General features: G+C 37.1%; 1 protein-coding gene across 1 annotated transcript; it reads right to left on the bottom strand.

Annotated features, from left to right (window-relative positions):
• Positions 1 to 411: 411 nt before the first annotated feature.
• Positions 412 to 20486, bottom strand: LOC114302442 (CRIB domain-containing protein RIC6). The gene is made up of 4 exons (XM_082880596.1): positions 20348 to 20486; positions 4159 to 4259; positions 1965 to 2043; positions 412 to 908 (listed from the first exon to the last, which is right to left on the bottom strand). Exons 1-4 carry the CDS (start codon positions 20484 to 20486, stop codon positions 412 to 414), a joined length of 816 nt encoding a protein of 271 aa, XP_082736722.1.
• Between the last annotated feature and the right edge of the window lie 1736 nt (positions 20487 to 22222).

Here is a 22222-nt window from a genome sequence, read left to right as displayed (position 1 = left end):
GATGCTTTTAGTTACGATCAAAAGGATATTCAGTTAATGCCACTATCAGTGATTCAAATTCATTTTGTAAAATAAACAATGGTTTACTTTCTCTTAGGTTGCATAAAATAGAATTTAACATACAAGCTTTTGGCATATTTGTTGTACACATTAGCCCCCTTCAATGCTTGTTGGATTGCCTAGAAAATCATAATTCTGGAATCATTCAAAGTAACACATCCATTTGCAAGATTTTCAACTTTTCACTAGTTTTTTTTGAAGCATAAAGCCATAATCCTAGTAGTAGCTAACCAAGCTAGAGGAGCATATGACAATGAAAAACTAAAATGAAGAAAAAAAAAAATAAAAAATCGTTAAGAAATACAACAAACTTTACATGCATAAATAAATTATGTATAAAATCTCTATAATTTACAAGGCTCGAATTCCTCTTGATTTCGCATCACATTCTTTCCCATCTTCATACATTTCCAAAACTGAATTTGGGCACGTCCCATTGTTATTTACCCCTTGCCCAGATCCAGGATCCGAGTATTGATTATTTCCGGTCAATGAGCTAGGACCTTTAGATTTAGATGATCTATTCGACACAACACTTGATGTGCCCTTGGATGTCTTTCCACGAGATTTTTTTGGCATCTTGGGTGGGTGCGGATCTTGAGAAGTTGAGTCCAGCCCGAGGTTGGAATTTTGGAGTCGGATAGCCCGTTTAGACGATTCTCGGGTCGGGGAATCGAAACTACCTGAATTCTTGTGTCGTCGAGGCTTATTTGGATCTCGGGTCGGGGAATCCATTGAATTGCTTCCCCGCCTAGATTGCTTTGGTTTGTTAGAACTATGTCGGGGCAGGCAGTCCAACGGGTCACCCGATGGCTTTGACATTTCCGTAATATCTTGGAGCAATGAATCTTGAATTCCCAAAATTTGTTCATTACACATACATGATAATTACAAAGGCTTTATTATATTACCAAATTTTCAGGAAAAAAAAACATAAGCAATTTTCTCTCCATTTTGGTCAGCAACAAAATAAATATATATGAGGAAATAAAAACAATATTAATATTCCAAGTCCCATTATTCATGTTTTTATTTTTTCAAGAAATTAGTAATATTACATACTCAGAAAATCATCCAAAAAATATATATTTACAGACCCACAATCATTTTGAGCATTTACACTGCATACCTCACTTTCGGAATAATTTTCAAGAAAAAAATTCATTATAAATAGCATTTTCTTTAAGAAATATCTCAACTCCACCGAGCTAAAACTTCGTATTGAAGCCATTTGTGGAGGTTCTAATTTTTTCTACTATTGTCTTTGGATTTTGAATTTGTAGATGAATTTTTTTTTTTTTTTTTTTTTGAAAAGATAGGCAAACAAATTTAAGCAAAAGAAGTTCATTTTTATTATTTTTTTTGGTTTTGGTTTTGTTGTTGGGTTAGGAAAATGAGAAGAAAATAAATAGATACTTGTACTACAAAAATTGATTTTTTGTTTAGCTATTCATAAAAATTGTTAATATTATAAGTAATTTCATTTATCTTGTAGTTTACTTTTCTTTCGATAAATTTAAGATAAAAATATAGCTTTAAAATGTAAATACTTAAAAAATAATGGTACAATACTTCCTTTTCTTACCTACAAAACTCTTCTTTTAGCTAGATTAATAAATAAATGTAGGATTCATTTGTTGTAAGAAAATGTGGTTATAACTATCCTTTTTTATAATTGAAATGTAATATATTTAAAATTCACTTTTTTTGCTAATTACATATTCTCACCTTACCAAATAGAGGAACCTTTTTTTCTTTTTTATTTCTTTAATAGATTGGAGAGGACAATGCATTAGAATAGAGATTTAGAACATGTACCTTTGGTCGATAAAGAATAAAAATGTCCTTCTAGAAAGAAGCAAATGAAAAGAAAAAAAAAATGGAAAAGCAAAAGAAAATAATACCTTTGTTTGGTGATTGCGCCTTAACTTCACCATTTGAAGACATTGAGGACACTTCTGGAGTACCTTTAAACTCATTCATCTGTAAAAGTTCAAAACTATTAAATTCTAATTATTAATACATAACACAAGAATAATGAGATCAATATTTGAGACTATTTGGTGCAATTTATCTGAATTGTTTATATATATATATATATATATTGAGAGTACGTATCAAACTATTTGATATAACTTTTTCTTGTAACTTATTAAATATAAATAACTTAAATAAGTTGAAAAAATTGATTATCTGAATGTTGGAAAAGAAATTCTTTTGACTTTTGGTTTCTAATTATTAATTTTTAGCTTATAATAAATTATACCAACGGCTACTTATAATGTTTAGATTGCTCCATCTGCCCCCAATCCTAAACCTGTGTATTTTATGGGTTGCTTATATTATTTTATTTTGAGAATTTTGTATCATATTGTGTGGTACAATTTCTACTTACATTTTATAATACAAAATTAGTTAAAGCTATGTCTGGTTTTGGCTTTTTGGCTAAAAAAGCACAAAAGATAAAATTGGCTACATAAGTCAATAAGACAAAATGTCACATTCAAACTATAATCATTACACATTTTTTCTCACAAAAATCAAAAAAGCAAAAAAAAAAAAAAAAAAACCAACGAGGCTAAAAAAGTCAAGCTAAAATAGCCAAAAAACTAGGCCATTTTAGCTCTTCCCAAACGAAGACTAAATTAGTTTAAAAAACTAAACTAATTATTGAAAAGTTAAGAGCGATATGTTTTTAGTTTCGGTTTTCTAATTATTCACTTTTTATTCACTTCAATTATTGTTAGGTTTTTGTGATTGGCAATTCTATTTGACAAAACTCCTTTCAGTTGTAAATTTATTCACTTTTTTGTTTCAGCAAGAATGTGAGTGTTTAGATGCGAATCTAATCCGAATTGTGCATATACAGAGGAGTTTGTGATCTTGAGGCTTACAAGCTTGCCAATTCGCTGATAATGTTATGAGATTGAGTTGTCATTAGTGCGTTCTAGCGGTCTGCGCGATCTTGTTTTCTATAAAGTGTGTTGTTCGCTGTTTTAGGTTTTGTGCCATCCATATTTTCAAAGAGGAATAAAATACAATGTGTTTTATATTGAAGAGTGTTTTATGAGTATTTTCTTGATGATTTAAGAGTGATCAATGGATCCATGAATTTTATAGAAACATCATCAAGGGATTTGTTTATTTTCTTTTATTCAAAAAAAAGAGAGTTGTTTTTCGGTGGATTCCGGGGAACTGAGGGTTGAAGCTTTGGTGGATTTCGAAGTGGTTCATCGTCGTGGATTCAACATCAGCGTTGTGGATTCAATGTTGGACAAGACAATTCCGAAGTGAAGACGGTAGTAGAAGAGACACATTGAGATCGGTTCAATTCGGACGTGGATTCGTTAGATAATTGAGAGTAAAGTTGTGTAATTTGTTTTTGTCTTCTTAGTGGATTATTTTGTGACTTTAACTTGTGATTTTTTTTTAATCACAATTGGAGGCGCTTCAATTGTGATTTTTTCACGTTAAATTGTTGTGCCAATTTGTCTTTAATTGGTTTGACTGAGATTATTATTTATTGTTTAAAAATTGAAATATAATCATAAATCAATATCTCTCGAATTTTTAGATTTTTCAAATTTTGTAAAAGGCTACACCAAAACAAACTATAAACCCCTTCACTACTTACAGAAATTAATCATGTGATAAAGAGAGAATATGAAACTGGGATATAAGAAGAGAGGGATAGAGATCTGGTCGGACTGAGAAGAAAATAACACTCAAAAGGGTAACTCCTGCCTTTGGGATGTTTTCTTGAAGTAAATACTTGTTTTCCTAGTCTTTTTTTCATCTATTTATCAATATTTAATAAAACTTATTTTTTATATAGACGGCATTCATCACAAGGTTTATGAGATGAGCAGTTCAAATTATCATTGTAAGTCTCGAGTGCGGCTAGAAAATGAAACATAGAAGAACATGAAAGATAGTGTTACGGAAGAATTTTAATAAACACCATTATGCATGGTTCTTATATGTTTGTCTTTCATTTTGATAAATTGTGGGTGGTAATTACTTATAAGGGAAGTGCTAAAAAACAAATAAAGAATAATAGTAATAATAATAAATAGATAAATAAATAAAAAGACATACCCAACTTGGTGTATTTGCAGATGGGCCATCCCATCCAATGTGTGCAACATGTTTTACATCTGTGGGGTTGCCAATCACTATTTCTTGTTCCTTCTCATTCTCTGCAAAGTTATCACAAATTGTAAATAGAAATGATAGGAACACAGAAAATATGTTAAGAAATTTATTGCAAAAAGTGATGTGTTTAAATTTTATTTTGAATATGGATTCACATTGAAATGAATTTCAACAAAATAATATTGTTTTGAGTATTTTTCTGAATAAAATTTTGAAATTTTTAGCGTTGTTGGTTTGTAAAATATGTACTCGAAAATTTGTATTATCTCTCAATAGAAATTGCATGGTAATTGAAAGAAAGATATTTTTAATTTTAATTTTATAGATATATGAATATAGAGGAAATGAAAAGAAATGAGGAAGTCATGAAACACAAACCCTAGTTATGTGTTTCTACCATTTTCTCAGAAATCAAATGGAAAATTTCAACAAAAAATTACATTGAGAAAAAGGAAATGATACGTACCAAATATTTGCGTGATGTATTTGAAACCCTTAAAAATGCCCTTCATCGCCATTAGAGCAAGAAACCTTCCACCTTTGAGTTGCTTTTGTCGGACCCTATGGTGCTTATGATCCTCTAATTAAAAACAATAAAATAGAGAATATTTGATTCAAAAGGCTTGGATATATAGAGACATGATGAATATAAAACAAAATAAATCATTTTTGTATGAAGATATTTTAATCGAAACATATATGACCCTTAGCAAAAGCAAAAATACAAACAAAAACAAAATAATAATAACAATAAAAAGGATAAACGAAAAATCGCGCCTTCACCTTCAGAAAAAAATGGGAGACAATGCCATGGAGAACCCGATTTTCGCAGCAACAAAATTACACCAAATTCTCCCACCAGTCCCGCATAATTCCATGAAACAAACATGGTGTCATCTCTTCAAATGATTGTAACGATCAGTAAATTTTTTAATCCAAAAAACTATAAATTTTACAAAAAATTATTGAAAATACTTGATTGATCTTTGCATGCAAGAGGGAGAGAGGGAGTGTATGAATTGAAGTTTAAAATTTTTATTTAAACACAAGATTTTGTTCAATTTTTTTTGGGTGGCAACGCGTATTTTCTTTCAGTTCCCAGTTAATCAAAGCCATTAACAGCCAGATTTTTAGGGGAGAGTAAAAAAATGGAAGAGCTAATAAAGCTCTAAATGGCTATTTTTAGGTTGATTTTTAAGTTTTTAACTGTTCGTATTTTGGAGACATAAACATCATTTGCTTGTCTTTGTCTTGAAAGTAATAAAAATGTTCAAAAGATTTATTTAAGCCTCCGTTTGGGAAGTGGATTGGCTTTTTGGCTTTTTTAGTTATTTTAGCCTGAACTAAAAAGCTTGGTTTGAGAAGGGCTTTTTGACTTTTTGACTTTTTTGACTTTTTTTTGTGAGAGAAGAGTGTAATGATTATGGGTTGGATGTGATGTGTTGTTTTTTGTGGCTAAAATAGCCTATTTTGTCTTTTGTGACTAAAATAGCCAAAAAAGCCCCAAACTCTTCTTGCCAAACGAACCCTAAAGAACATTGCTAAGTTTTAATTTATGTGGGATCCACAAAAAAAATTTAAAAATCATTCTGCATAACTTTTTTTTCTTATTAAATGATGGCCATTTTGATCTTGTTATAATTTTTTGTAGAGTAATAATTGGGGGGTGTTTTTTCTTATTAAATGATGGCCATTTTGATCTTTTTATAATTTTTTGTAGAGTAATAATTGGGGGGTGTTTGGCAACAAAAATTTTAGTCTTTTTTAGGTTAAAATTTACAAAAAAACAAGATAAAATGTCACATCAAATTTATAATCATTTTATTTTTTTCTCACAAACATTACATTTAACTACAAAAAAATTCAATCATTTTTCTAAACACAAAAATTTTAACTTACTAAAATAACTAAAAACTAAAATAATCTATTAAAATAACAACTTCTCAAACACTCACAATGTATTAATTAAGCAATTGGTCCAGTCATTTCAAAGAGCACACCTCTCAAGCTAAATTTAAATTTCAAAAATGCAATCTGATATCATTCTAGATGTGTTTTTTTTTTTTTTTTTTTTTTAAAGAAAGTTTACAAAATTAGATGAATGGTGCAACATAACAGTGATTTCGTGGTGCAATTTATGGAATTGCAATCTTATATTGGTTCAGTTTATGAAATTGTTCGTAATTTCTTTCTTTTTTATTTAAAAAAAATTAAAATTGCATCAGAGTGTTTAGTTTAGCTTTTGTTCACAGTTTATGAAGCTAAATAACTTAAAGAAGCTGAAATAAATTGATTATTGAAAAGTGGACAGAGAGATGCTTTTTCTTCTTAATTATCAACTTTTAACTCAAAAAAAAAGAAAAAAAAATACACCAAACAAACTCTGCGGCCCTTTCTAATGACTGCGTCAATCAAACTTTTAAATATCAACCTGCATGCATCGATTTTCAATCATAATAAAATAGTTATAAACAGTGTGGGGACATATTTTTAAGTAGTCCACGTAGTCGAGGTTGTTAGTCGAGGTGTCACGTGGACGGACCACAGTGCTGAGATATGGTGCGATAATAGCGGAATTCGAGATATTTGCATAGAGGATTAGAGTCCTAAATGACATCAAGCTATTTGCATAGAGGACTAAAGTCCTAGATGACATAAAACTACTTATTTGGATAGAGATGAGACTCTTGAGGGAGTTCATCTTAATCTGAATAGTGTGAGTTGTGATAAATGTTATCTTGTAAAGGATAAAGTCCCATGAAGTAAGACTTCTAGGGTAAGTGGGACACTGATCATAAGTAAGGCATCTCGTGGGTCTAAGGTATGCTTTATTTGAGATGTTTTTATGGTTTCATTGTTGAAGTTTAAGTACTTGTATTGATATCTGTGAGAGATAAGATTACTTACTTGATCGTCAGAGTGCCTTCGGGTGAACAAACCACTGCGATATTCTCATATTCTTGTTGGCAGGTACTCGGGCTTAATATATTTTGTCGGTGCTCTCTAGCTGAGTTTCCTGTTTGGTTGTGTGGTTGGAAATCAACATGCACAATTTGGCGCCGTCTGTGAGAACTTAGTTAGAATAGATGGCCATCATCGTGCAAGATCAACATGTCGGCAACGACTAGTGTAGCGAAAATGGAGAATGTGTTGACATTAACGGAATGAAGACCCTTCCAGAAGGAATGCAAAGACAAGGGGCATGAGCGCTCTCAAGGAGATGACTTTCAAGTATAAAAGGATCAGCCTAAGTGAGCAGATCCCGGATTCCAGATCCCAGATCCCAGAAGACAAGATCTCGGCTTAGATGAGTAAGTCTGAGAAGACAAGAGCTCAGCTTAAGTGAGCAAATCCCAGATCCCAGTTCCTAGAAGACAAGATCTCAGCCTAGATGATTAGGTCCGAGAAGACAAGAGCTCAGCCTAAGCGAGCAGATCCCGGATTCCAGATCCAGAATCCCAGATCCTAGAATACAAGATCTTGAACTAGATAATTAGGTCCGAGAAGACAAGAGCTCAGCCTAAGTGAGCAGATCCCGAATTCTAGATCCCAGATCCCGGATCCCGAATCCTAGATCTTAGATCCCAGAAGACAAGATCTTGGCCTAGATGAGTAGCTTCAAAAAGACAAGAGCTCAGCCTAAGTGAGCAGATCCCAGATTCCGAATCCCAGTTCCTAGAAGACAAGATCTCAGCCTAGATGATTAGGTCCGAAAAGACAAGAGCTTAGCCTAAGTGAGCAGATCCCAGATTCCAGATCTCGAATCCCGAATCCCAGATCCTAGAAGACAAGATCTCGGGCTAGATGATTAGGTCCGAGAAGACAAGAGCTCAGCCTACGTGAGCAGATCCCGGATTCCAGATCCTGGATTCTAGAAGACAAGATCTCGACCTAGATGAATAGGTTCGAGAAGATAAAAGCTCAGCCTAAGTGAGCAGATCCCAGATTCTAAATCCCAAATCACAGATCCTAGAAGACAAGATCTCAGCCTAGATGATTAGGTCCGAGAAGACAAGAGCTCAGCCTAAGTGAGCAGATTCCAGATTCTGGATTCCAGATCTCGAATCCCGAATCCCAGATCCTAGAAGATAAGATATCGGGCTAGATGATTAGGTCTGAGAAGACAAGAGCTCAGCCTAAGTGAGTAGATCCCAGATTCTAAATCCCAGATCCCAAAAGATAAGATCTCGGCCTAGATGAGTAAATCCGAGAAGACAAGAGCTCAACCTAAGTGAGCAGATCCCGGATTTCAGATCCTGGATCCCAGGTCCTAGAAGACAAGATCTCGGCTTAGATGATTAGGTTCGAGAAGACAAGAGCTCAACTTAAGTGAGCAAATCCCAGATTCCAGATCCTGGATCCCAGATCCTAGAAGATAAGATCTTAGCCTAGATGATTAGGTCTGAGAAGACAAGAGCTCATCCTAAGTGAGCAGATCCCAGATTCTAGATCTCGAATCCTGGATCCCAGATCCTAGAAGACAAGATCTGCGCCTAGATGATTAGGTCCGAGAAGACAAGAGCTTAGCCTAAGTGAGTAGATTCCAAATTCCAGATCTCGGACCCCAAGTCCTAGAAGACAAGATCTCCGCCTAGATGAGTAAGTCCGAGAAGACAAGATCTCAGCCTAAATGAGTAGATCCCAGATCCTAGAAGACAAAAAAGAAGCATGCAAGATCAAATTGAAGTTGGCCAGGTTCTGCCTGTCGGTAGAAGGCCATCTGTATAGAAGGACTTTTACTGGACCTCTATTGCGATGTGTACATCCTTCCCAGGTTGAAGTCTTTTTACACGAGATCCACGCAAGGGGCAGATCCCTTGCCCACTGAGCTATATCATAGGGATTCTGGTGACCCTACATGCAAAAGGATGTCAAAGCCTATGTAAAGAAAGCATAAAAATGTTGTTGGAATCCATGATTGTGCGATAAGACCAAAATGTCTTGTGGCGATGTTCCTATGGTGAACATGACGAGTAACTTAGACTTATCATATAGTAGAGTTGAATTATACTTGCATATGATAGAGTTGAACTAAGTTGGCGATATTTCTGAATGAAACATGATGAGTAACTTAGACTTATTATATGACAACGTTGAATTATACTTGTATATGATAAAATTGAACTAAGTTGGCGATGTTTCTGAATGAAACATGACGAATAACTTAGACTTATTATATGGCAGAGTCGAATTATACTTGCATATGATAGAGTTGAACTAAGTTGGCGATATTTTTGAATGAAACATGACGAAGACTTATTATATGGCATTGTTAAATTATACTTGCATATAATAGAGTTGAAGTAAGTTGGTAATATTTTTGAATGAAACATGACGAATAACTTAGACTTATTATATGGCAGAGTTCAATTATACTTGCATATAATAGAGTTGAACTAAGTTGGCGATACGTTTGAATCAAACATGACGAATAATTTAGACTTATTATATGGCAGAGTTGAATTATACTTGCATATAATAGAGTTGAACTAAGTTGGTGATGTTTCTGAATGAAACATGACGAATAACTTAGACTTATTATATGGCAGAGTTGAATTATACTTGCATATAATAGAGTTGAACTAAGTTGGCAATATTTCTGAATGGAACATGACGAATAACTTAGACTTATTATATGGCATAGTTGAATTATACTTGCATATAATAGAGTTAAACTAAGTTGGCGATATTTCTGAATGAAACATGACGAATAACTTAGATTTGTTATATGGCAGAATCGAATTATACTTGCATATAGGCCCTGTTTGATAGGGTTTATTTTCAGCTTATTTCAGCTTTTAGCTTAATTTAAACTATTTTGATGTGTTTAGTTTAGCTTAACAATACAGCTTATAGCTTTTTGTAAGTAAAAAATCAACTTATTCTTTGAGTGGGGGAGGAGAAGCTTAAGTTATAAGTAAAAAATCAGCTTATGTTCACAATTGTAAGGTATAAGCTGTTAAACTATAAGCTATAATCACTTTCCCACCGCTCTACCAAACAGGGCCATAATAAAGTTGAACGAAGTTGGCGATGTTTCTGAATGAAACATGATGAATAACTTAGACTCATTACATGACAGAGTTGAATTATATTTGCATATAATGTAGTTGAATTAACCTGGACTTGCCATATCGGCAGAGTCAAACTCAGAATGGAACTAAGTTCATTAATAGAGAAACTAAGGTTGAAACACCTCGAGCAGCCTTTGTTTGAATATGACTTCGGCAAAAGACTATAGTCACATGCTTAATGTGAACTTAAATGGATCTTAGGTTCACATTAAGGGGCAGGGAGCTGGAGTGATGAACAAACTTAAGAGTTTGACACTTGTTGAAATTTTCAGAAATGGGCTTAAAACTTGTTGAAATTTTGGAGAAATTTACGTTGGAGTTAGCCGATGCAATGATGAATAAAGTATCTGAGGTACATGTTATCCGAGGTGACCAACCAGGTTGTCAAAACTTGGAAAGGGGGAAGTCTTAATAGAAGATAGCGTATGGAGGTAAAAAAACAATAACACTTGTAAAAATATTTTTGTTTTTAAAGTGTTAGCCGAGGTATGAAAATGGTTTGCTGAGGCAAACAGTCAAGGTTTATCCGAGATATTGTATCCCGGAGTTATTATACAGTTAAGGTACACTTTGAAGAAATGCAAAAATATTCTAAGTTTGGAAGCATGAAAAGCATGAAAGAAAGCAGCAAACATGCATAGAAGAAAAGAAGGCATGCATTCAACACTTGGAAGAAAATATAAGACTTGCATTTAGAAAAGAAACTTGTTCAGAGACAAAAGGGGTACATCGGCCAAATATAAAGCTAACATTTTTCAAACAAAAGATTACAGCTGCCCAAAAGTAAGAAGGAAAAGTACAAAAAGGAGGAAAAACCAAAGTTCATGCATTTTCCACAGTCTGCCCTGCCTTGGCAATTGGCGTTGTGTCAGCCTCGGCAGACAGCTGGGCAGATTTTTATAAAGAAACTGATTTTTATAAAGAAGTGCCAAACATGGACTGCTTTGCCAGATACAGAGTCGCCACCTAAATATTTTATTTTGGGGGAATTTAGGAAACCCTGACTCGTGCCTAAGGCCACGTGTCCGTCATCACCAAAGTTGTCTCAGCTCGGGAACTTGGGTACGATTGGAGAAGGTCATTTAATGAGTACCCCCGCTCGCCCGATCAAAGATCGGCCTGTACTAAACATGATATCTTGTTTTTGAAAACACATGTGTTCTTATTCCAGTTAATTAGCTAATCTTATTATGTGATGCGCACAGCAAACAAGTATAGACTAGATCGCCTAATTTGGAACAAAACATTGCATATTCATTTGAAAACGGTTTGAAGTTTGCTACTCGCAAGTATGCTAAAATGCGGATTTCAATGAATTGTTCCAATTCAAGTAATCCAACCTTCACCCACAGGCATTTAGGCAGTTAATCAACTAAGCAGTTAGCCTCATGGCAAGCATGCTTTCATGGCAACATTAACACACATGCAGTATGCTAAAGCGTAAATACTCACAGTGTACTCCGAGCCAAAACAAAGAACTAGTTAGAAATCATGCATGATCTTAGTACATGTTAAGATGACTAATGCAACACATGTGAGAATGCAACTAAAATAGGTTCGGCTATTCTAGAATGTCATGTGAAATGCAACTTGGTACATGTATTCAAATTGGAATTGAAATACAATGCAGTTAGTATGATGCGTCGAGCCTGGTGCATGCAAGACAGATGAATGGATGCACGCATGCGAACATAAGGTATGCTAAATGAAATATGCCCTAAAACTAACCATCGTAAGCGGTTAAGTAAAAGGGAGAAAGAAATGGAGGTTGGAAGACATGCATCACACACACGCACGCTTATTACAATAATGCGCCCTCTTGAAAGAGGGACTGAATAAGAAGCTAACCAGTTAATCTAAGCTAATTAAACTAATTATTACATAACAAATTAATTAACTAATCCTAGTTAACTAATTATTACAAAACGAATTGAATAGCTAACGCATTAACTAATTAAAGTACAAACCAAAGCAAAAGCGAGCTATCTAAACATGGCAGTTAAGGAAAATAGTAAATCAAGAGCCTCAGAGGGAGAGGAATGCATGCAAGCTCGGTCGCCTCATTCGGAAATCCAATGCGATGCCTCGATTTGCCTCTGTTTTCATCTGTCCTCAGAACTCTGCACCAAGCTCCAGAAAGATGAAACTCCACCTAGGGAAACCTGTGGGAGGGTGGCCGACCACTTTTGGTCTCTCCAGACACCTGCCAACCACTTTTGGTTGTTAAAAAACCAGAAAAGTGGTCGGCTAGCTAGTTTTTCTGGCTGGCCGGCCAGTTGTTGCTGCTGAACTGCAATTTGCTACAACAGAGAGCAAGAAAGGGCATGGCAATGTATTTGCAAGATATGTGTGCACAACCACTCTCCCTATCATGTCATGAACTCAAGGGGGTGTGGTTCTCGACCCTTGGGCCACCAATCACGCATTTCAATGCATGATGGCCGAGAAGCGAAGTTGCATAATTCAATGTAAAATGAACACACAAGTAAACACATAAAGCCTAGAACTCTATTATGTATGATCAAGAGCGTCGGCGACTCAGAATTGAGGCACGTTTCATCACTTGAAGTATGAAACGTCCCTCGTTCCTCGTGTTTGGACTAACACCTATTCCAAACAACAATGCAACACATAACATAGCATACACAATGCGACTCAAGCATACAAACATGGGAGGGATAAACATGCAAACATGTAATTAACATACTAGCACACACAATGCGAATGAACTATATGGCATACACAATGCAATGACTAACATGGCATACTCAATGTAATATGATCATGGCATACACAATGCGAATCAAGAGCATGGCATGCGCAATGAAAACGACAACATAACATGCACGATGTGATGTGACATGGCATACACAATGCTCAATGGTCTTAAACCGAATGTGGGTAAACCTCAGCCATGCCAAAATAGAGGCCATAATGCTAAAACGAAGACACCGAAAACACATACAAGCATGCATGCCAATTGGCTCACCAATTAAGGCACTAAGGTGCAACTCTCAAGAACACTTAAAGAGTGAAAAACATGGAAGTGTAGCAACACTAAGTGCACTGAAATGAGGTAAGAAATAATGCCAAATCATTCAAACAACACAAGTATGGCATGCTAGGGTCCTTAAAGCATGAAGCTAGTAAAGAGGACTACAAAGGAGGCATGCAATACATGACACAAATGCATGAACTAAGCATGGACAGAGCTCAAGTAGGTTAAAATAAGGACCTAAACATGCCGAGACGAGGGCCCAAAGGCCTAGGCATGCAAGCATACAAGCCAAGGCATAAACTAGGCAACAATGCATAACACTCAAAGGCACTTAAAGCATGATTGGGGTAGGAATAGAGCAATGTTATAAGCCAAAATAGTAAATGAAAGATGTCTAATGAGCTGTGACAGTCTGTATGCAAAAAGACTTTTCATGACATATGCACATTTAGAACAAAAACAGTTTATACATACATCATTTACAGGCATTCAGGTTAGGGACCAAATCCCCACCATAACAGTACAGTACAAATATCACTCAATCTATACATAACAGAGACAGACAGGGTGAATCTGAGACACCCCAAAAGCAGCCTTAGCTTGAACAAATCTGGAACCTTGAAGTGAGGCGCAAAGGTTGGCTTGACAAAACAAAAGCTTAGCCTGACGCTCCTAGCAACGGTCCGGTGGCTATACACCTACATATATATATGAACAGTGAGCTAAAGCCCAGTAAATGACATATGCGTAAAGAGGTTAAGAATGAATGCCCTTTCAATATTGAAAACAGTCATTTATTAGTATATCAGTCGTTCAGTTTGTGGCTCATATCTCATGCCATAACAATCATTCAAAAACTATAATAGTCATATGTGGTACATCCAATAGCAAAACAGTACAGTAGGTCTTAATAGACCGAACAGTCAGTTGATGGTCATCATATCAGTAAACAGTAGTGGTTCCAAACATGGGAACCGACAGAGATCTCTGTGACAGTAGCAGTACAGTACAATAACAGTAAATTGCTATGGATGCCACGAATACAGTTCATAAATAGGACAAACATTCATTTAGTAAGAAATATCATTTCAGAAAGCAGTACAGTTGTTCATTCAGAAAATATTCATGATTGAACATATCTTTACAAAATAGTTACTCACAGAGCACTGGGCTATAAGCAACTAGAGCATCCTCGGATGCCAACCCTACACAGTTACAGAACGAATACACACTAAGCTACACAGTTGGGAAATAATAACTTAATCCCTAATTTGCCTCGGTGTGGTTCTACATCAATATCCTCATTAAGATATGTTAAACTAGGCCTAAGAATACCTAGGATGGAATGAGGATGCAAAGATGCATGTAAAAACACTTTTCAAAATTTTTAGAAAACAGGGGTCTCGCACGAGCGTGGCTTTCTACGCTCGAGTAGACATGCAGACAAAGGAGCTCCGCTCGAGCGTGACTTTCCTCGCTCGAGCGGACTGCAAAAGTACTAGATGGGTGAAATTCACGCTCAACGGGCGCTCGACCCCCGCTCGAGCGTGAGACACAAGTCCTTGCTCGAGCGTGCATTCCCTCGCTCGAGCGGACTGTAAACACATGTAAAGTACTGGATACACGCATTTCACACTCGAGCGTCACTTTACTCGCTCGAGCGGACTGCATGCACACAAAGCGTACGCTCGAGCGGGAGTTTCTCGCTCGAGCATGGGTCCAAATTCTGGAATTTCTAGATTGAACCTCCAAGCTCAAAATCAACATCTAAAGCATCAAATTCGATCCTTTTGGGCTAATTTTCTGAAAAACACTTGTAAACTCATAATATGACATGTTTCAAAGATCAATTTGAGAAATCAAAGGCCAAAGGTAGTTCAATTAAACACAATTTCAAAGAAGTTTTCATGAACATGAAGAACATATGACATGCATGAATTCTAGTGAATTCTAATGCCTCAAAACATGATCCAAAGCAAGATTAAACTCAAAACCATGATGAACTCATGGACTAGAACAAGAATGTAAACTTGCATGCAAGATTTCATGAAAATCAACTTCAAAATGCAAGAATATGTACATGCATGCATGATTCAAGCTTCAATTCAACAATTTAAGCCATAACTTGGCTCTAAACTCCAACAATCCTCTAAACCATGCAAGAACCAACCCAAAATATGAACAAGAGGGTAAATGTCCTACCTTAGGTCTTGAATTCAAGATATACAAGCTCAATTTGCAATCTACACTTCAATTCCCCTAAATTCCAAGCAATTCTTGAAGAACTCAAACTATCTCTTATCTCTCCCTCTCTCTAGTCGGTTTTGCTCTTAAATGGTTGAGGAATAACATGTACAAATCAATAAAAGGCTCATGAAAGTCCACTAAGTGACATTTAGGTAAATAACTCAAGTTGATGCATTTTAACTTCATTAATGTAATTTAATCATACCAAATCACATTTCAATTAGACATGCCATAAAATCACGTAAATTCTAACTAGCATAAAACATTACTTGATTTCAGATTAGGCCGTCGAGAAGGCCTTCAATTTACAGTTTAAAGTGCAAAACATGAACAGATCATTCAACAGTCAACAGATAGAAATGCACTTAAGCTATACACTCAATCAATCAGTTCAGGATTTTAGTCAATCAGTCATTTAACATGCTTAATCATAGATTAACACTAATCAGTGGTGAGGGTTGTCACAGTCTCCCCTCCTTATAAAGAGTTTGGTCCTCCAAACTCGAGTTACCTTCATTCTAGAAGAAAACAGGATTCAGTGGGAACAGTTCAGGATATCTCTTGATCATATCGTCTTCCCTTTCCCAAGTGGCATACACGCCACTATGGTTTTGCCAGTCAACTTTCACCAACGGAATCTCTTTATTCCTTAACTTTTTGATTCGTCTGTTCACAATCTGAATAGGTCGTTCTTCGTAAGTGTAGTCATTACTTTGCACTACACGGGTAGGCTCAATCACATGGAAGGGATCCCGTAGGTAATCCCTCAACATTGAAATGTGGAACACGTTCTGCATATGCTCCATTTCAGGAAGAAGCACTACTTGATACGCCACCGAATTAATCTTTTCAATAATCTCATACGGTCCGACATATCTCAGCGCTAACTTACCCTTGACTCCAAAAACGGGTCTACCCTTTCATTGGTGTCACTTTAACAAAAATGTGATCACCTATTTCATATTCTCTATCTCGTCTTCGGACGTCCGCATAACTTTTCTGACGGCTTTGTGCGGTTTTCAATCTCTGTTGAATCAGTTTCACATTTTCTGTGGTTTCCTGCACCATCTCGGGCCCAAGCAAAGGCCCATCTCCAACTTTTGCCCAGCAAATCGGAGATCAGCATTTTCTACCATACAAAGCCTCAAAATGCGCCATACCAATGCTCGAATGAAAACTGTTGTTGTAGGTGAATTCAGCCAACGGTAAGTGGCTTTCCTAATTTCCTTGAAAATCAAGGACACATATTCTCAGTAAATCCTCCAGAGTCTGGATGGTTCTTTCTGACTGACCAACTGTCTGAGGATGGTATGCACTACTCAGTCTCAGTTCATTACCCAATGTTGTCTGTAGACTTTGCCAGAATCTCGATGTAAACTTTGAGTCCCTATCAGAAACAATGGACACAGGCACTCCATGCAATTTAACAATTTCATCAATATAGAGTATAGCCAATTTGTCCGCATTATAAATTGTTTTGACAGGTAAGAAGTGAGCAGATTTAGTCAATCTATCAACAATAACCCAAATTGAATCCATACCTTTACTGGAGCGAGGTAAACCAACAATGAAATCTATAGTGATATGTTCCCATTTCCACTCCGGTATCGGTAAGGGTTGCAGTAAGCCTGCTGGTCGTTGATGTTCGGCTTTGACTTGTTGGCAATGAAGACATTTCGACACAAAGTCAGCAATTTCTTTCTTCATTCCCGGCCACCAGAAATTCAATTTTAAGTCTTGGTACATTTTCGTATTTCCTAGACGGATAGACAATTTTGAATTGTTGCCTTCTTGCAGAATTCTTCTTTTCAGTTCAGAATCACTCGGTACACATAATCTTCCCTGAAATTTCAGTACATTGTTTTCAAATTTGAAACCCGGCTTCGGTCTAGATTCCCGTTCATCAATGATCTTCTTCAAGAAGTCATCCTGTTGTTGTTTCTCTTTAATCTCTTCAATCAGTGCCGGTTGAGCAGAAATAACGGCTATTGTTCCACCTTGTTCACGCAAAATAATCTCAATTTCAAGTTTTTCAAGGTCACATAGCAATTCTTTCTGCCCGATGAGTAAACAGGCTAAATTTCCGATCGATTTCCGACTCAATGCATCGGCAACGGTGTTAGCTTTTCCTGGATGGTACAAAATTTGCAAACTATAATCCTTTCTCAGTTCTAATCATCTCCGCTGTCTCATGTTCAGTTCTTTCTATGTGAAGAAGTATTTCAAACTCTTGTGGTCTGTATACACCTCACATGTTGCCCCATACAGGTAGTGATGCCAAATTTTCAGTGCAAACACTACTGCAGCAAGTTCTAAATCATGGGTCAGGTAGTTCTTTTCATGCGGTCTCAGCTGTCGGGAAGCATATGCAATAACTTTACCATTCTGCATTAAAACACATCCCAAACCCTTATAATAAGCATCACTATATACAGTATAACCATCCGTACCTGAAAGTAAGGTGAGAATCAGTGCAGTCACTAGTCGAGTTTTCAACTCTTGAAAAGCTGATTCCCTCTAATCGGTCCAGTCAAACGATATCCCCTTCTGAGTCAGCTGTGTCAGTGGTAGGGCAAGTTTAGAGAAATCTTTGACAAACCTTCTGTAATACCCGGCTAAGCCTAGAAAACTTCAGACTTCGGTAACATTTGTCGGTCTAGGCCAGTTCACTACTGCTTCAATTTTCTGTGGGTCAACTGTAATACCATCCTTACTGATCACATGTCCCAAAAACATCACACTATCTAGCCAAAATTCACATTTAGTTAGTTTTGCATAAAGTTTCTGTTCTCTTAGGGTCTGTAGGGCAATGTTCAAATGGCGTTCATGTTCTTCCGTGCTTTTGGAATAAATCAAAATGTCATCTATAAAAATAACTATAAATTCATCAAGGTATGGTTTGAAAATTTTGTTCATAAGGTCCATAAATGCAGCAGGTGCATTGGTAACTCCGAAAGGCATAACAAGAAATTCGTAATGTCCGTACCTCGTTCGAAAGACAGTCTTTTCGATATCCCCTGTCTTGACTTTCAACTGGTGATATCCAGATCTAAGATCAATTTTGGAGAACACTTGGGCACCCTGTAACTGGTCAAATAAATCATCAATGCGAGGCAATGAATATTTATTTTTCACTGTTACCTTGTTCAGTTCACGGTAGTCAATGCAGAGTCTCAGTGAGCCGTCTTTCTTTTTCACAAATAAGACTGGCACGCCCTGCGGTGAAGTACTGGGCCTGATGAACTTCTTATCTAACAGTTCTTGCAGCTGAACTTTCAACTCTTTCAATTCGGTAGGTGCCATTCTGTACGGAGCTTTAGATACAGGCTGTGTACCCGGAATCACATCAATGGTGAACTCAATCTCCCTATCAATCAAATCCCTTGGCAGATCATCTGGAAAAACATCTGGGAATTCTCTGACTATAGGAATACTGTTCATATCAGTTTTAGCATCAGTAGGTACAGTCAATACACAACACAGATACCCTTTACATCCCTTTTTAATCAATTTAAAAGCTTTCATAGACGAAATCAGATATGGGGGAGGTACTACTCCAACTCCATTAAACACAAATTCAGGCAATCCAGGTGGATGGCAAACAACTTGTTTTGTTACACAGTCTATGGTAGCATGATATTTTGTTAACCAGTCCATTCCCAATATCACATCAAAATGATCAATATTCAATGGCAGTAAATCAATATACAAATGTGCATCTTCAACAATAATCTCACATGCAGGGTACATATAAGCACAAGTCATGGATCCTCCAACAGGTGAAGATACAGCTAATAGATAGTTCATAGGTTCCAATGGTCTATTTAATTTTCGCGAAAAAGCATGCGATACATATGAATGTGTAGACCCCGAATCAATAAGAACATATGCATTTTGAGCACAAATTGAGAGTATACCTGACACAATGGTTTCGGTATTCTGCACATCTCCCGGTACGAGTGCGAACACTCAGCCTTGCCTCATAGGCTCTTTTCCAATAGCTTTGGGTTTGGGTTTCGGTGGAGCAGTTAATGCTGCGGTGCTAGGTGCAACTTTGCTATTGCCTTGGGAAGTGGAAGGGCAATCTTTAACCAGGTGGCCCACCTTGCCACACCTGTAACAAGCACCAGAGATTTTATAACAAACCCCCTTACGATTCTTACCACATTCGGAGCAGCGCGGTATAGAACGGTTTCCTTGACTAGAACTGTTTGTTGACCCCGTGTTCTGCTTTTTGTTTAACGAACTGTTCCGGCCTTTCTTAAATTTAAAACCCGTCTCTTACCACGCCATTCAGACGCTGATATTTCAGTCTGTTTCAATGCCTCGATGTTCGACTCAGCCATGATTGCTCGGTCAAGAACATCCACATACTTCAGTAATTTCAAAACGTTGATTCTGTCAAGAATTTCTACATTAAGGTCGCCTTCAAACTTTCTGGCCTTTTTGTAATCAGTATCAACCATGTGCGGTGCATATCTGGCGAGTTCAGTAAACTTTGACTCATACTCAGCCACGGACATGGTACCTTGTCTCAACTGTTCAAACTCGGCTACCTTGCGGTCTCTGACACACTGTGGGAAGTATTTCTCAAAGAAGGCTCCCTTAAACTGAGCCCAAGTCATAATAGTGTCGGTGTCACGGACAAGCATCCACCACCTTCTAGCCTCTTCTTGTAAGGTGAAGGTAGCCATTAGCACTTTGTGTGCTTTAGAACACGAAAAGACTTCAAACAGTTTCTCGGTCTCTAGGACCTATGCTTCGGCCTTTAGCGGTTCAAGGCCTCCTTGGAATGACGGTGGTTTCATCTTACTGAACTTTTGTGTTAGAGCAATGATGTCATCATTAACATTCTGTTCCGGCTGTACCAGAGGAGGTGGGGGCTGTTGGTTCTGTTGTTGTAGCCTCAAGGCCTCAGTCAACATTTCAACTATTCTTTCTAATCTCGCCATTCTGGCGTCAGATGATTCAGTTTCATCAGTAGTTCTTGCATTCTCCATTTCACTATAGGCAATTATGACAATAATAAACATAGCTAGTTGCATACTTAAACACATTAACACGTATATTCATGTCATGGCCACACACACTTTCCATGCTCATGTAATGTCCTAATTACTTTTCTAGGACATCCTATAGCTCATTTGGACACGTGTGTGCGGTATAACTCGTGGTTTAATATCGCTTTGATACCACTCTGTCACGACCCAAACTCGCCCCTATGGGTTTAACACTGTAACCGGCCAGTAATCCGAGATTACCGAAGGCCTACTTAACAGTAAAACAGTAATACAAAGTATAGGGGCTGGCGGAAGCCAAAACAGTAAATGAAAGATGTCCAATGAGCTGTGACAGTCTGTATGCAAAAAGACTTTTCATAACATATGCACATTCAGAACAAAAACAGTATATCATATATCATTTACAGGCATTCAGGTTAGGGACCAAATCCCCACCATAACAGTACAGTACAAATATCACTCAGTCTATACATAACAGAGACAGATATGGTGAATCTGAGACACCCCAAAAGCAGCCTTAGCTTGAACAGATCTGGAACCTCGAAGTGAGACACAAAGGTTGGCTTGACAAAACAAAAGCTTAGCCTGACGCTCCTAGCAACAATCCGGTGCCTGTACACCTTCATATATATGAACCGTGAGCTAAAGCCCAGTGAATAACATGTGCATAAAGAGGTTAAGAATGAATGTCCTTTCAGTATTGAAAACAGTCATTTATCAGTATATCAGTCGTTCAGTTTGTGGCTCATATCTCATGTCATAACAGTCATTCAAAAACTATAATAGTCATATGTGGTACATCTAATAGCAAAATAGTACAGTAGGTCTTAACAGACCGAACAGTCAGTTGATGGTCATCATATCAGTAAACAGTAGTGGTTCCAAACATGGGAACCGACAGAGATCTCTGTGACAGTAGCAGTACAGTACAATAACAGTAAATTGCTATGGATGCCACGAATACAGTTCATAAATAGGACAAACATTCATTCAGTAAGAAATATCATTTCAGAAAGCAGTACAGTTGTTCATTCAGAAAATATTCATGATTGAACATATCTTTACAAAATAGTTACTCACAGAGCACTGGGCTATAAGCAGCTAGAGCATCCTCGGATGCCAACCCTACACAGTTACAGAACGAACACACACTAAGCTACACAGTTGGGAAATAATAACTTAATCCCTAATTTGCCTTGGTGTGGTTCTACATCAATATCCTCATTAAGATGCGTTAAACTAGGCCTAAGAATACCTAGGATGGAATGAGGATGCAAAGATGCATGTAAAAACACTTTTCAAAATTTTTAGAAAACAGGGGTCTCGCACGAGCGTGGCTTTCTACGCTCGAGCGGACATGCAGACAAAGGAGCTCCGCTCGAGCGTGACTTTCCTCGCTTGAGCGGACTGCAAAAGTACTAGATGGGTGAAATTTACGCTCGACGGGCGCTCGACCCCCGCTCGAGCATGAGACACAAGTTCTCGCTCGAGCGTGCATTCCCTCGCTCGAGCGGACTGTAAGCACATGCAAAGTACTGGATACACGCATTTCACGTTCGAGCGTCACTTTACTTGCTCGAGCGGACTGCATGCACACAAAGCGTACGCTCGAGAATGGAGTTCCTCGCTCGAGCGTGGGTCCAAATTCTGGAATTTCTAGATTGAAC

The sequence above is a fragment of the Camellia sinensis genome, chromosome 7 (genome assembly GCF_055761805.1).
Source record: "Camellia sinensis isolate YWXY chromosome 7, ASM5576180v1, whole genome shotgun sequence".
Classification (NCBI taxonomy): Eukaryota; Viridiplantae; Streptophyta; class Magnoliopsida; order Ericales; family Theaceae; genus Camellia; species Camellia sinensis.
This window is presented reverse-complemented; position numbering and strand designations above follow the sequence as displayed.

What these genes read in the sequence shown, in the direction of transcription:
- LOC114302442 (XM_082880596.1), bottom strand. Translation starts at nt 20,486, where the DNA reads ATGGCGAGATTAGAAAGAATAGTTGAAATGTTGACTGAGGCCTTGAGG. An exon ending in TGCTCTAACACAAAAGTTCA is followed by an intron (nt 4,260 to 20,347) that starts GTAAGATGAAAC and finishes ATAACTTTGCAG; the next exon opens with AGAATGAGAAGGAACAAGAA. An exon ending in CTGCAAATACACCAAGTTGG is followed by an intron (nt 2,044 to 4,158) that starts GTATGTCTTTTT and finishes GAACTTTTACAG; the next exon opens with ATGAATGAGTTTAAAGGTAC.